The sequence below is a fragment of the Lepisosteus platostomus genome, chromosome 3 (assembly GCF_059453375.1).
Source record: "Lepisosteus platostomus isolate fLepPlt1 chromosome 3, fLepPlt1.hap1, whole genome shotgun sequence".
Taxonomy (NCBI): Eukaryota; Metazoa; Chordata; class Actinopteri; order Semionotiformes; family Lepisosteidae; genus Lepisosteus; species Lepisosteus platostomus.
The window spans coordinates 74,080,347-74,095,651 of record NC_142613.1 but is presented as its reverse complement, the minus strand read 5'-3'; the positions used below and the strand labels follow the sequence as shown (position 1 = coordinate 74,095,651).

Genomic DNA, 15,305 nt, shown 5'->3' with positions numbered 1-15,305 from the left:
GCATGTAATTATCTGTTACTCAGCAACAAACTAAATTTGAACGATATAATAGATTGCAGAGAAAACTAAATTTTATTTCCTATAATGTATAGATTTTGAACATGAAACAGTGCAATTTCCTATGACAGTGTTATTTGGTCATGAATATTAATGAAAACACAAGGAATAAGGGGAGGCCATAGGGCCTGTGTTTCTCATGTAGTATTTTAGTATCTTTGGAGTTTAGGAGCCCAAAGGTTGGGCTTCATTCACCTGCCTAAGAAGTTGATCCAGATATACTGTATAAAGAAACATTTTCTATTTTCTCTATGAATGAATTCTCTTTGAGTTTCCAGTTGTGATTCCACGTCTTAGCTTCATTACTGAGTACGAAATAGTCACTTCACTTGTCCCTGTCTGTTAGAATTGTACAGTATATACCTGGATCTCCTGTCTATCTCCTTTTAGACTGAAGGGATTTAGGGTCCTTCAGCCTGCCTGATGAATTATATAAGCTGGAATGTCCTCTATGATGAAAATCATAATGATGAAATGCATGCTGGGAAACGAACTCTCTTCATAAACATCGTGGTAAACAGTTATGTGATCTTCTTTTTTTTTTTTTTTAGGTTGGTAAAAGACGCCCCCTGGGATGAGGTACCTCTTGCTCATTCTCTCGTTGGCTTTGCTACTGCTTACGACTTCCTGTACGACGACCTGAGCAAGTCGCAGCAGGAGCGCTTCCTGCAGGTGATCGCCAACACCTCTAGGTACATGTACGAAAAGTCCTATAACCGGGGCTGGGGGTTCCAGTACCTCCACAATCACCAGCCAACTAACTGTGTGGCCCTCCTGACTGGAAGCCTCGTTCTCATGAACCAGGGTGAGTGTTCTGGTGGGTTGTGTTCTGTCGAATTGCTGACTCTGAAGTGTGTTTTCCTTTTCAAAGAAGATATCAAAGAACGCTATCACGCTATCACTGATGCTAGCTTTTGACAAATATGGTGTGGGCAAATCGCTGGTCGTCTCGGATGACGATGTCGCAGAAAGATGTTGACGGGGATATCAGTTCTGACCATTACTGCAGATTTCATTTGTGATACTTCTACTAGACATAGATATTGTTTTTATTTTTCAGTTATAGACTATATTGGTGTATTTTTTAATTAACTGTGTTCATCTTTTGTTGAAAGGGTGAAATTAAGAAACCACATATTAAATATATGTAGTACGTCATGTTGTTGTACTGTACAAATTTATATAAAAATTGGAATCCTGCAACAGCACAAATTGTGGCAAAATGTGGCTCATGACACAGTTCGGTTTTAAGGAAAAACTCTAAAGTTATAGCAGCTGTTTAGATTTTAAAGCCATTCCACGGATTCAGTGAATTCAGTGTGGATTGATTTCTGATTACCATTGAATGAATTGCCATTGAATACCATTGATTGGGCGGTGGCTAAATTCCATTCAAGTTTTATAATAATAATAATAATAAACTTTATTTTATATAGCACCTTTAAAGGTGGCTTCTCAAAGCGCTTTACAGGATGACAACAACAATAAATAAGAAGAATACACAAGATAAAACACAGTTACACTATATAGAGGAGACCGTGGATGGTGGTACTAAGAAAAGCAGAGGGGTGAAGAATGGAACCAGTTATGTAAAGGTTTTTCTGAAGAAGAAGGTTTTGAGGATTTGAAGGAGTTTAGAGAAGGTGACTCTCTGATTTCCTTGGGCAGAGAGTTCCAGAGCTTGGGGGAATAACAGGAGAAGGCCCTGTCACCCATACAATGTAGACGGGCTTGGGGGTAAGGAGAGCAGAATTAGAAGAGTTTTAGAATCAGTCTGATTGGTGATGCCATTCCCCAATTCCTTACCTGATCTGCTCTGCAGTGGGACTGCTGGTATAGTATATAATGGCCTGTTGCACATGGTGGGTGAAGTGGGTTCCCTCTGGTATCTAAAGTACTTTGAGATATTCTGGGGTAAAAATCAGTATTCAATAAAATTATTGCAATGATGAATGATGAAGCAGGGATCCACATTATCTGTGTCTTGTCTGGATGCCATTCAGAGAACCAAAATCTTTCTCAGTAAATCCTGACTGAAAATTGGTAGGATCAAGATAATGTATTTATGTGGCAAGTTAATTTTTGCCCAGGCTGCTCACTATTGTTCTGTGGTGAACTTGAGATTTGCTTATTGCCAGGAGAGTTTTCTTGACATGGTCCTACTGTATCCTACAGGAAGGTTTGCTTTGCTACATTCCCTCACACATAAAGAAGCAAATCTACTGTATTTGTGTTGTATGGGTGTGGAAGTGGTTGTATGGTTTTGTGTGAAGATTGTCAGGTATGTTCAACAGATGTTTTGTTTGCATTAATAACTGCAAAGAGAAATGTTAGGCCAGAATATAATCCATTTTCTGAAGGTCTACTTACACATGTCTATATTGGCAAACAAATATTTTTGGTATTATCAAAAACTGGAATTGTTACCCTAATCCACTAAATGAAAAGAAACAGTTGTAGAAAATGGAAGTACCAAGTTCCAAATTTCAGCAGTCCTTTTGTTAGACTGTGGTAAAACAGTTTCAGAAGCTAATATAATATAAGTCTGAATAATGAAAAAAAAAATTCACTCTAGCCTAGCCTGTCAGATGACTATGTTATGAAATTCTCAGTTAAGCAGTTTTCAGTATGTGGTTAACTTTATTTTTCAAAGTGTTGCAAATTCTTTCTTTGAGTAACTTGATAGTCTTGCATCTTTGAACCCCCAATGAGTGTTGAAAATGACTCACTTCACCTTAGACATTTGAATGTTTCTTCTGTACACGTTTTAAACACATTTGAACATCAAATAGAAGGCATTGACATTGCATTACATAAATTGGCACCACATCTTAATCATTGCTGATCTCTTTTCCAGATCACACTGTATGTGTTGTATCTCTTTTTATGATCAAAAATCAAGTAGAATGTAATTTTACAGACATCTCAGAGGAAGGAATTTGGTAAAATATTATGTAAACCTTTGAAAAATCACTGTAACAGGGGTTGTCACTCAAGCCAGCTACCTGTGTGTTTGGAGTATCACATTGTGCTCTCCAGTGTTCTGCAGTGCTGTTCTTGATCCATGTAGCGTCATTAAGTCTCAGACCTAATGAATGAAGTTCTTTTGTCCTTAAAGCAGGGAATTCTACACGCAAAGAGACTGGATGTCTGTCAGTATTTGCAGAATCACATAACCAGTTAAGTTGAATTTAAGATTCAGAGGAAACGCGTCTTCAGCCCATACCACGCAATGTCTTTCAAGGATTATCAGATGTGTGCTTTTCACATCTCTCTAACAGGCGTGAACGCTGTGACCTCTCACAGGAGAGCAGGGGGGTAGTGTGGAGGCGTGCTCCTCCGACCCAGTGGCCTTCAAGCACATTGCCCTGTAGGGAAGATGCAGCGCAGCTGGGAGGACCCCTCTTTCCACAGAGGCTTCTTTGCAGTCTAGCAGGAGACCTGAGGGAGGCCGCTGAGGTCAGCGGGTTTGCCCAAGAGCCGACTGTACATGCCTGGGCAATCCCAAACCTCAGACTCTGCTCAATGGTGCTCCTTTGCCTGTGGAGCCACTCAGGAGGCTGTGGTGAGAAGGATTAGATTAAAAAAACTCTTCCTCGTCCAGCTGCCTAGACTGAATAGTTCTCATGCTTGAATGAGGCTTTTCTTCTCTTCGTGATTTAATTGCAGATCTGTATAAACAAAAACAGCCAAAATTTCTTCCACATTGCAGTGTTTCCCTCGAATAACCTGATCAGACAGCTGTATCCCCAGAGACGTAGAATCTGAGCTAAAAGAAAACAATGCTTAAAATTGCATAACAGCAGGGAAGTTACATTTTTTATGTACTTGAACAGAGTAAGGCAAGTTCTAAGGAAATGTCTTGTAATGGTAAAAATAGGTTGTAATACCCTTAAATGCAATATACTGTTAATTAATGTGGTTAGTCTGGTTTCTATTTAAACGTTTCTGTGTCAAAAGTCGTGTTAGTCACAAGGTTCATAAATGAAACTATTGTGCTGAAGTTGAGTAAGCATAAACGCCACATTCCTTCTGTGATTGCTTTGAATCATTCTAAATTTTTCATTTAAAAAATAAGAAATGAAGATCTACAGTTTCTTATAAAGACCTGTAACGTTCAAGAACACTTAAAGCTACATGAACTATGTTGGATCATAGAGCATCAGGAAGGTTATAATCAAGAGGAGAGCAGTAGGTCCATCTAGATCCTTCGGTTGCTGGAACTTTATTGATTACAGATCTCATTCAGATTCTTCTTCTGCTTCATGTTTCACTTTAAGGATTTTAAATACTTGTTACAAGTCCACTTGTAGTCTTCTCTGTTCAAGAATAAATTCAGTTTCTTCAGCCTGTCAGTGTAGGATATTCCCTTAAACCAGGGGTCAGCAGACTAAAGCAAGGACCACTAAAACCTTGCTGGGCCACTGGAGTGAAATCTGATAAACTAGGTTTATAGGTCGTGTTTCTCCGGGCACATTTCCTCCGCGACCTCTTGCACACACTGCTGAATAAACTCCCCGTCCGCGAAGGGTTTGTCAGCTGCTGCTAGAAGCCGTGATACTCGATAACTACCTCGGGTAGCCCCAACATTTTCTACGAATTTTCTCTTGAACAGTTTTTGGTGCCCCTGAAGCGACTTTTCCAACTGTTCTAATTTTTCCCTCCATCCGTCTCCTGTGTATTACAAAAACTTTGCTTGATGTTTTGTCTCGCAGGGCCATTTTTATTGTATTGTCACGGCGATTGTTTCCTGAAAGATAAGACACTCTACATGACCTTTTCTTTCCAGGGGACACAAAAGTACTCTCCTGACCACTTGTCGTTGAATTTCTGACCCTCCGCATCAATCTTTCTTTTTTTCAACATGGCAGGAATATCTTACAGTTAGCCTCTTGTCAGTTATGACTTTTAGAACCGATTGAAATCATGACCTGCTTTCAAACAAGATAGCAAACACTAGACGTCATTTGCTGAGCCAATCACAGTAGGCAACAAAAATCCGAATGTATCTACGGTAAGAATCAGCTGTAGCACAGGCGTATGTAACCTGAGCTAAAGCTAGTCTGATAGGCTAAAAGTCAAATGCATTGTGCAATCGGTGCTGTTCTGCAATTGACTGTTAGTGCTGAGAGAGAGCAGCAGAGCCACTGAAGATTTTCAATATTTTGAAAGATATTGAATATATAAATCTTCAGAGCCACTGAAGATTTTCAATATCTGATGCAAAAGGTGACCCCCGAGATTCAAACAGTGATGAGCTGCGGGCCAGTCAGAAAAGTTCAGCGGGCCGGACTTGGCCTGCGGGCCGGATTTTGCCAACGCCTACCTTAAACCCTGAAATGTATCTGTTACGACCCCGGGTGTCTAATTGGAAAAGAGGTGTAACATTGAGGTTGGGTTTGGCTGCAGGTGGGTTTCTGGTGAGGGACTTAGGAAGCGTGACAACAAAAGTTAGGTGCAAAAGTGATTTATTTTTTACAAAGTGAATAAGTTTTTCTTTCACCTCTGACGCAGAATCCTGGTCTGTTCGTTTCATACCCACTTGTTGACGTCCTCGTACAGGATACTGGTGATCACTGCTTCCTGAAAAAGCCACATCCTGTACCTCCAGTAGATGATGATGTGTCTTGGGATACTGTTTGGAAGAATAATTGAAAGAATCTCGACCATTGTTGATTAACATGAAGTTTATTCACAGAAATCATTTGGCTACTTGGAGATGTTAAATAACGGGTCTCCCTGACAAGACTCCCCCAGTTGTGCCCTGTGCCTTCAGGAACACATGATATGGGGGTACTTTGGGTACAGATCTCTTCGGCCTTCTCTATATTTTTAATAATAAACTCCATTTCACTCCAGTGTTTCTCTAGTTGGCAACTCCGCTACAGCAAATGTTCATTTGTGCAGTAGATTCGACTGGCTAGAATTACCAAACTAAGAGAAGGGTCATTCCGTTCAGGTGCCCCTCCCTGCCCTTTCATGAGTGGGCCCGCACTGTTCCTGAGGATTAGCAAAAACAAAATCACTTGTAAAGGCTGAAGAAACTAAATTTATGGTACTGAACATCTGCTGAAGGGGAAAGCATGAAATAGGTAACAGAGGCTTTAATTCTGGGCTGAACCTGTTCTAGATGTGTTTGGAAAGGAGAAACCTGATTCTCTTTGACATGGCACAAAGTGTAATAGCACTCTCAGATTTGAGCTTCATTAGATGAATTCATCATTCAGAATTTGATAAGATATTACGATCTACTGTACATTGGTAGATTTAGCAGTGGTAAGCAGAATTTCATTCTGGTTCCAGATGTTTTTAGTGAAAAAAATATATTTTCCCCAAAACTGTGTTTATAATTTAGCACGGGAGAATAAACTTTCAGATCAAACACTTCTTTATTAGAAGAGGAAGGTGTGTACAGCAAAGTGCACCTTTAAAAATAACTGCAGTCATTGAGATGAGCAACCACTTGCAATGATCCTGGATAAAACATTGATTTACTACAACATCATTACTGGTGGGAATCACCTTTTACTAACTAGTGTTAAGCACCATTTAAATTTGAACGTTTTTAAATCTGTAATGACCTATAAACATAAAATGGTTTCATAGCCAAAGAATAGCTTTTCTTCATGTAAAGTGTAAAAGTAAACCCTTAAAAGGCCTTGAGAGAAACCACTTCAACAAGCCTGTTAAAAAAATGCTTACTTTTTTTACATGCTTACTTTTTTTAGCACAACCGCTGCTCAAGAAATAGTACTGAGTCACAATTCACTACTTAAGACTAAAATACTGGCCTGCAGCCCTGGGAGTAATTGCATTCCAGCAATTCCTCTACAACATGCCCCTGCACGTTTCTACAAGATAACTGTACAGTTAAGAAAATGCTGTAGATAATAGATTGTTTACTTCTATGAATACTGCATAAAGTTTAACAATTAGTGCAGAAGAGCCGTCAAGGTTTAGTGTTGATCATTCCAGCTGCTAAGAGCTTTAAGCCCTCAGCATGACCATAACAAATCGGGATATATCTCATTATAGTGTTTGAGAATAATTAGGGCCTGTTACTCTTGGGTGCAAACTGATTGTAGGTCTTTTGTGACTCATTATCTTCAAAGGACTAAAAAAAAGGCTTATTATTGGGCAGTGTGGATTAGGGGCCCGCAGTTGGTTTTGATCTCCAGCTGTGGTTGGTGCAGGTCAATCCAGGACGCTGGATCCCATATGTTCTGCTGGGTTGCATTAGCGAAGCTTTAAGCCCTCATTTATAGGCTGTACTATTAAATCAGAAAACCTTTCAGACATAAAGATTGGAATGTATTGAAACTGGGGGCAGGGGGAGGAAAGAAACTCAGGCTGAGTTTGTAATGAATTGTCATTACAGACTTGTTACAGTTTTGTGCTAAATGTAAACCTAAACCTCAGGCTTTGGTTAGGAGTTTTCCAGATTCCACTATAGAACGGCTTTGTCCACACCTTCCACTACGATGACTAACACTTTATACTGGTGATAAAAGCAGTAATCCCCTCCTTGCTGGAACAGCCAGATTAGATTTAATTACTTTTCGCACTTTGTTTCATTGTCGCCTATAATAAGCATCATTATATTGTGGAAGAATAGTGCTGGTGGGTGTTGATTTGCAGAAGAGTGCCAAGAAGGGAAAGGAAATTCTGGGTTATAAATCCAGTAGGCCATCCCCGAGGCGATGAGAGGGCTGCTGCGTAGAGCACGTGTTCTTCAATCATTTGGTTACATGTTCGTACACCTCCTCCCTTAAATGGAACCCAAGGTCAGTGTCCTCCTGGAATGGATGTGCCCTTTAATATCTTGAATTATCTTGGAAAATATGTACAGTGCAGGCCTGGTTGGGGTTTTGAATTCAAGGGAACCCCTTGGACATCCTGTCTCAGATTCTGTATTTGTCTGTTTTATAATTATAAAGGTAATATTACTCAGTACACATGTTAGAAAGAAATATCCAGCAACAAACAGAAACTAAAACAACAAGCATTTTATTGTCGTTCTTCACAAGTCAGTTTCCCTAGTTGTGGCACACCTAGGATGTAACTGTCTCTTTCTAGGTCTTCTCTAAAATGTCTGCTATCTTGGATAAAAATTAAGAGTGATTGAACAAGTATATATATAAAAAAAAACTCCATGACTTTTTCTGAAGACAGGACCTGGAAAGGTTTCCCGGCCTTCCCAAAATATGTCAAATAAATAAAAAATGAAAAGAATAAATTATGTACTATTTTTTACTGTTGCGTTTCTCTACTGCCAGTCCTAGAGAGGCTTCTTATAATATTAACGGTTAATGTGTTTTTTTGCACTTTTTTGGTATGTACAGTACGTAAGAGAAAGAAGTTAAAACCTTAATAAACCTTATAACCACACTATAGTTTTTAAATCCCCAAATGGTCAGAATTCGCTGAATGACAGCTTTTTCTATGAGCTTTTTCCATAGCTAGTTTGCTTGAAAACAAACAAGAAAAGAAATGTGTCAGCATGTTGTCAGCTTTTTCTGAATGTATTTTCATTGTTGTGTACTTTCCACTGCAAGGCAAAGATACAGTATGTGATCGTATGTATTTCTGCACTCCAGAAGTGTCTATTTGCCTCAAAATCGGCTTCAGAATGGAATTATTTTGGCAATATACAATATACGGTATATTCAATCTTAAAAATTCCTTTTTGTATCCGTTTCCAAAAAAATTCCATTCTGAAGCCGATTTTGTAATTTTTCCTTTATCTAAAGTTCAAGGTTTTGTTTTTTCTGGTAACAATCTGTGGAATTCATACGTTGCTCTGTCTGTTTATAAAGTCTTGCGGTGAACAGTACCTTATTCATCTGTTGCTTTATCAGAAAATAATTTCACTGCTGTTCCAACAAACTCAATGGTTGCAATTAGAGGATATTGGAGATCATTTGCTTAGCATTAAAAGCAAAAATTCACGTGTAGTCAGATATGCCCCAGTGTTGTTGCTCAATTAGTGTTAAAAGTTGATGCAGCCTTATAATACGAGGATGTTTCAAATGTCAGAAATTCCCCACTTAATAAAATTACCCACCATCTGAGTGGTTACTACGTTGAGTCTTAGAATTGTATCTGCTGTTGTAGTTCTGGGCATTAAGTGCGACTAATATAAAAAAAGTGGAACAAGTCAGCACCTGGTAATTCCACTCGGCAAAACAAAAAGAACAAAAACATTTTGGCCGTGGAGCCTCCTTCAGGTGTGGAGAGGAGAGAGGGAGAACAGACAAAATGTGAGAAGGGGCCTGGGGACGAGTGTGGCTCTGCAGCTCTCCGGAGCGCTTCAGGGTGAAGGGTAATACACTCTTGGGAGCTTCCCCTGATGTGTTGCCCACACAACACTACACCAATTTATTAAGACAGTAGATCGCACAAAGTGACCAAGATTATTTTTCCCTGTCGCAGGTTACCTGCAAGAAGCCTACCTGTGGACGAAGCAGGTCCTGGCGATCATGGAAAAGTCCCTGGTTATGCTGCAGGACATCACCGATGGATCCTTGTATGAGGGGGTGGCCTATGGGACGTACACCAGTAGATCTCTTTTTCAGTACATGTTCCTTGTACAGAGGCATTTTGGAATCGGTCACTTTCATCACCCTTGGCTCAAGCAACATTTTGCCTTCTTATACAGGACTATTTTGCCAGGTAAAACCCCTTATTGTTATTATCTCTCTCCTATTTTTATTTTCCTCTGGGATGGTTTGTCAGGTGTTTCTGAGTGGCAAACCTACTACCTGCAGTGATACTGATCTGCATGATTGCTCATTTGTTCCCCTAATCCATCGTCCTTGAGTGCAGTTGTTAGATGTTAATCAGACTTTACTTGATTTTAATTTGTATTCAAATATGCTTGAAATTCCTTTAATAACATGAAGAATTTAGTACTTAAACATGCCTCAAGTCTTTGCTTTCTACAGTTTAGGCATCTCCAGTGACAACAGGCAACACTTAACCTTTCTGATTGTGCAGGAAATTAGATAATACTGGTTATTTTGCACAGTGGTGGTTGTGCAGATTGGGCATCTTAAGTGGATGTCAGAATATGTTCTGCTTTTAAACTTTTAGGTATTGTTTTAATTGAGGGAGAAGCCTGTTAGAGCCTGTTAATTATAACATCATACATGTGCTTTCCTTCGTTTTTCGGTCAGCACAGTGTTTTCCAACAATCCCACTGAATTAAAAACAGAAGTTCCCTGCCTCATTCTAAGTGCTAAATAATGAGCAGGGGTGTGATACACTTTTTATCTGAATATTATTAAAATGATAGTGATAAAGCTATTCAAGTAGGTCATATTCCATTATTTGAACTTAATCCTCCCTACATTTTCAATCACCGGATTTGTCTTGAAGTAAATGTAACTGCATACTTCTTTAGCATTTAGATGCCAATGCATGGTAATCGCAAATATTGAACTTCAAGCATAGCTAATATGTTCTCAGTTGCTGGTGTTATTGAAAGTAAATGCCGTAATAATTTTGCCTAATTATTGTAATAGTAATTGCCTAAGACTAAGGGGAATTTAATGACATTTATTACACCACCAAGGTGTAAAATCATATTATAGTTCATCTTATAAAACATATAACATATAATATATTATAAAACATCTGAGATGAAATCTGTTGTATAGATTGAATTGTATACAACAAATAAACCGCAGTTAGCATTGCATAGTTAAAATGTATTTCAGGATACCAGAAGATGCTTTTCCTATGATTGAAAATTTTTATATTTTGAAAATTGAGGAAACGTTAGGTACATCTGTCTTGCAGTTATTTCATTTTAACAGGTTCCAATACAGTGTAAGGCAACGTCTGACAGTTCGAAACATTTTTGAGAAGGAATATGCAGTATGCAGAAAATCTCTTTGCTCTCCAGCCCACTCTGCTGTAGCTGCTGCCCTTTATTGTGTGGCAAGGACTTATAAATAGCAGGAGAACTTTAAGAAACAAAGAAAAAAAAAGCAGCAGTTAGACAGTGTTTTAATGTGAAGGTAAAAAGGAACGGAAAACACCCCCCCACACACACCCCAAGAAATTTACCAAATGAGTTTACTTTGCGTTTTTGCTAATTATAAGGTGTAATAATAATCTATATGTTTGCAAAATGTACATGCTCATAATATTAAAATACTAAAATAGTTACACTGGACTATTGTTTTTTCTTTATTTGTTCATTAGAAAGCAAACTTAATCCAATTTTCTGTGAACAAATTGTTATGATTTAAAAAACAAAACAAAACAAATAAGAGCACTACCACAGAAACCCTTTCCCCCTCAGGTCCTCCCACAACAAGAGGCATTCCTCTCTGAGTTTGCTATTCCTAGGACCCCTAAAATAAAAGCAGATCACTGTCGCAGAAATACTGTGTAATAAGAACTGGAGTACATCAGCAACCACGTGTCCCAGCAGCCGAGAGCTTCATTTGAATAAGGCCAGTATGGAAACTCCAACACTATGATAATGTCTTTTGAACGTCTGTCAGGACACTGTACAAACAAAAATAAAGTCACTCAGCTCATCTAGCTCATTTGGCAGTGGGCAGCAAATCGATCAGAGAATCTCATCCAGCTGTGTCCTGAAGGAAGTCAGGGTATTGACTTCAGCAGCGTGGCTTGGTAGCTTACTCCATGCTTTAGATCTACTTGTTTCTGCGCTGTGAGATGTCAAGAGTGTAAGTAACATTTAATATGTTTGTAGGATTATATTTGTTTAGACAATTGGACAAAGACGAAGAAACAAGTCGTGCAAAACGTAACTACATCAGGACACTCCCAAATAGGTAAAAAGATACCTCCCGGTAAAAGGGACAAGCCTCAAATGATAGCAACAAGAACGATCCACATACACTCTCGGAAGTAACATTAAGTGAATGATGAAGACTTTTGAAAGCCAAGTTTATATACTGTCCCAGGTAATATTCCAAGATAATGTTCCGTCACATTCAAATCCCCATTCCAAACATTAGCAGCTGCTAGTGATTTGTATGAAGCCTCTTAATACAAAAATATACAGGTATATAGAGGAAGCTAATACCTTTGTTTTATCCTTGACACCCAGCTGATTATGGATTGGGTGTTGCACAACATTGCTCACCAAGGGTTACTATAAGAATGTAAGAAAGGTTACAAACGAGAGAAGGTCATTCAGCCCATCCAACTTGCTTGGTTGTTAGTAGTTAATTGATCCAACGATCTTCTCCAGTTATTTCTTGCAAGAATCCTGGTTCCTACAACATGGATGGGGAACTGTTTCCATATCCTTTGAGAAAAGAAGTGCCTCCTGTTCTTGGTATTAATTGCACTTCTACATAGTGTTGTTTTCTGACATCTGGTTCATATTTCACTGTTTGTTCTGAGGAAGTCCTTTGGGTGGCCTTTGTCAGTGCCCTTGAGAATTTTGACTACTTGTGTCAGGTCCCCTCGTAGTCTTCGCTGTTCAGAAAAAAAGGTCTCAATACCTTCAGCCTGTCAGTGTAGGACATTACCTTAAGTCCAGAACGGCTTCTAGTTGCTGTTCTCTGCATGGATCCCAGAGCAGCAATATCTTTTCAATAATGTCGTGATCAAAGTATCCTAAATGAGGTCTACCTAGGACATTATACAATTTGAAGATAACATCACTCGATTTCAATTCTACCGTTAACTATATATCCTAACACTTTGTTTTCCTTTGAATTGATTTTTCTCATTTCTAGAAGATGTAAATGGCTTGTCAATATAAACACCTAAGTCTTTCATACAGTAAGTCACCTTTTCAAGCTCAGGAGTTCCCATTTCGTATTTATAATTAATATTTTAGTACCTGGATTCAATGCCCTGAACTTTCAATTCAATTTCAATTTCAATTTCAATTTAATGTCATTAATTGGGTGTTTGCCCAGTCAAGAATTTTATATTAATAATTTCTAATTGTTTCTGCAGCTTCTACGGTGTTTGATTATCATAATTTAGTATAATTTAAAATCTAGTTTACTAACTATTCTGGATTCAAGTCATGCACTGCAGAACAGAGACATGCGTTAAAAATGAAAGTGGAACTGACTGCAGGACTGCAGTCTTGAAAAGAGCGAAGACCATCCTTATTAAATATTTCATCTTGAATATGAATTATGATTATGGTTTATGATTATGGAAAACAGGAGTCAGCATGCCATGTCTTGTCTTGTGAATCTTTCTATTAAATGCCAAGTGATAGTAAAGTACTGCCTGTAACCATGGATCCAGATGTAATTGGAAGATCAGACTCTTGCCCAAATGGATGCCAAGTTACAGGAGTGACAGGATTTAACCAAAGAGTGCTCAAAGTACCAAAAGAGTAAAATAAAATGTAAAAGTCTGGCACAACTAAGCCATATGCAGATCTTTCAAGCTAAAATATGTCATGGTTTTCTAACAGAATAAAATTAATAACAGTTATAGGTTATATGATACATTTTATAAGACCTTAATCTTCCAGAAACAATATTGATAAAAACATGCTTATACTGTACATTTAAAAAATCAGCTCTTAAATTTCCCCCCATTAATATCAATTGCTTATGTAGGGTACAATACATTTATAAAGATAATTATTTCCCTGTTAGAGCTGGTTTACACAGACATCAGAATAAAAACTGTATGTACAGAAGATTTCAAATAACCACTACACCAGTGACAGAGTTGACAAAATAGAATCTACATGTGGATGGTTTTAAAAAATAAATGTGTGATATGCTTGAGCATCACAGCAATAATGTTATCAGTAATTGTTTTGCCACAAAATGTAGTGAAAGGAGATCCCATTTAAAATCCATAGTTTCATCAATACTGAGCAAAACAGATTCTAAATCGAGAAAAAAATAATCATAATAACGTTCTCCTCCGTTGATCCTACAGACCTGTACATGACAATTTGGTCCTAATGTTTGTGAGCTAGAGAAAGCTGGTATTGTTACTTAGGAAACACAGCTTTTACTGTAATTAGAAGTGCAGACTCAGAATGTGTCTGCTGCTTTGCCACAATATACTGACTGTTAAAAGCAGGCTGTTAAACACCAAGAACTGACCCCATGGCCTGCTTGTGGCTAACCTCCAAATGACCTTCTGATAAATCTCTAAGGGAAGGCAGAAGAGAAGCAACCTTACCTCACTATTGGACAGGTTCCAAGAAAGAAATAACAACGCGCATGCTTGATGTTTAGAGAAAGGGCTTGACACTTCATGCCATGGACATAATATTTTGAATGTTGTTCCTTTTGGCCCTCACATTTGCGTGTTTTTTCTGTACAAATACTGTGGTGTGATGTATTGGAACAACCCACTGGAACTGCTGTTTATAATTGTGCAATCCTAGCCACTGTGATCCTGGAATGGTTTTGGAAAAAGTATTTCTTATGCTTCACTTCTGGTCCATGAGCAATATTTAGAGAGAAAAAGAACACAGACCCACAAAGAACAGAACACCATGAACGTAAAAGTCCCACATGGTAAGAATTAAGCAGGATTTAATATAACAAGGATAGAATGAGTTCTAAGAAACGTCCAACTGGGTTTAGTTCAGAAGAAATTGCTAGTTGAGATTGCAAAGATTGTATTAATTTACCATTAAACTATTCTTGAGGGAGAGTGACCAATGCTTTTATTTTTAACTAATCTCAGTGCACTCAGTGTGGGGATTAAAAACTATTTAAAAACTGAATATAATAAAGGTTAAAATTATACAATGTTATAAATAAGTTTTATTAATACAATTATATTTTTATTTTTCATACCTTTCCCAAGAAGGCTGATTTAATCATCTGTCAGAAATGGGTTTAGTCAATTGCCTGGCCATCTAGAGTCTGGCCATTGTGAATTCCTCAAGGACGGGACAAAGGCAAGTGTGGAGCTAAAATCTGCCTGAGCAAATGCTTCCAATGAATATCAATGGAAGCACTCTGAGATGAAAACAAAAATTGATACCCCATCATAGCAAACATACAGTAGCAGTGTGAAGCTTTAGAGTGTGTAAGCCAGCACTAACATAGTGGATTAGATCATACAGCAGTTATGTTGTATCTCTTAATGTGCATTTTTGCTTTTAATATTTAACATTTAGCTGTATTTATATTAGTTATATACAATTGATTTAAAATACAGTATGTTGCAATTGACTGTATTGACTGATCCACCTTACTGAGGGACATTACAGTACCTGTATTATTAAAAATCAGTGTCATTTGTTTCTTATCTTTTCTGTC

The 15,305-nt window shown here is 38.1% G+C and overlaps 1 protein-coding gene and 1 long non-coding RNA gene across 4 annotated transcripts in view; both read left to right on the top strand.

Moving 5' to 3' along the window:
• The window catches only part of LOC148675449 (uncharacterized), a 304,725-nt gene that overhangs the window by 281,957 nt on the left and 7,463 nt on the right, over nucleotides 1–15,305 (top strand). The gene's annotated exons all lie outside the window — the stretch shown is intronic.
• dse (dermatan sulfate epimerase) overlaps nucleotides 1–15,305 on the top strand; it is a 30,406-nt gene that overhangs the window by 12,013 nt on the left and 3,088 nt on the right. For all 3 annotated transcript variants that reach the window (XM_088626800.1, XM_088626799.1, XM_088626801.1), the window contains 2 exons: nucleotides 609–862; nucleotides 9,490–9,729. In XM_088626800.1, the coding sequence (XP_088482926.1) occupies nucleotides 609–862; nucleotides 9,490–9,729 (494 nt within the window). The remainder of the gene's footprint in view (nucleotides 1–608; nucleotides 863–9,489; nucleotides 9,730–15,305) is intronic.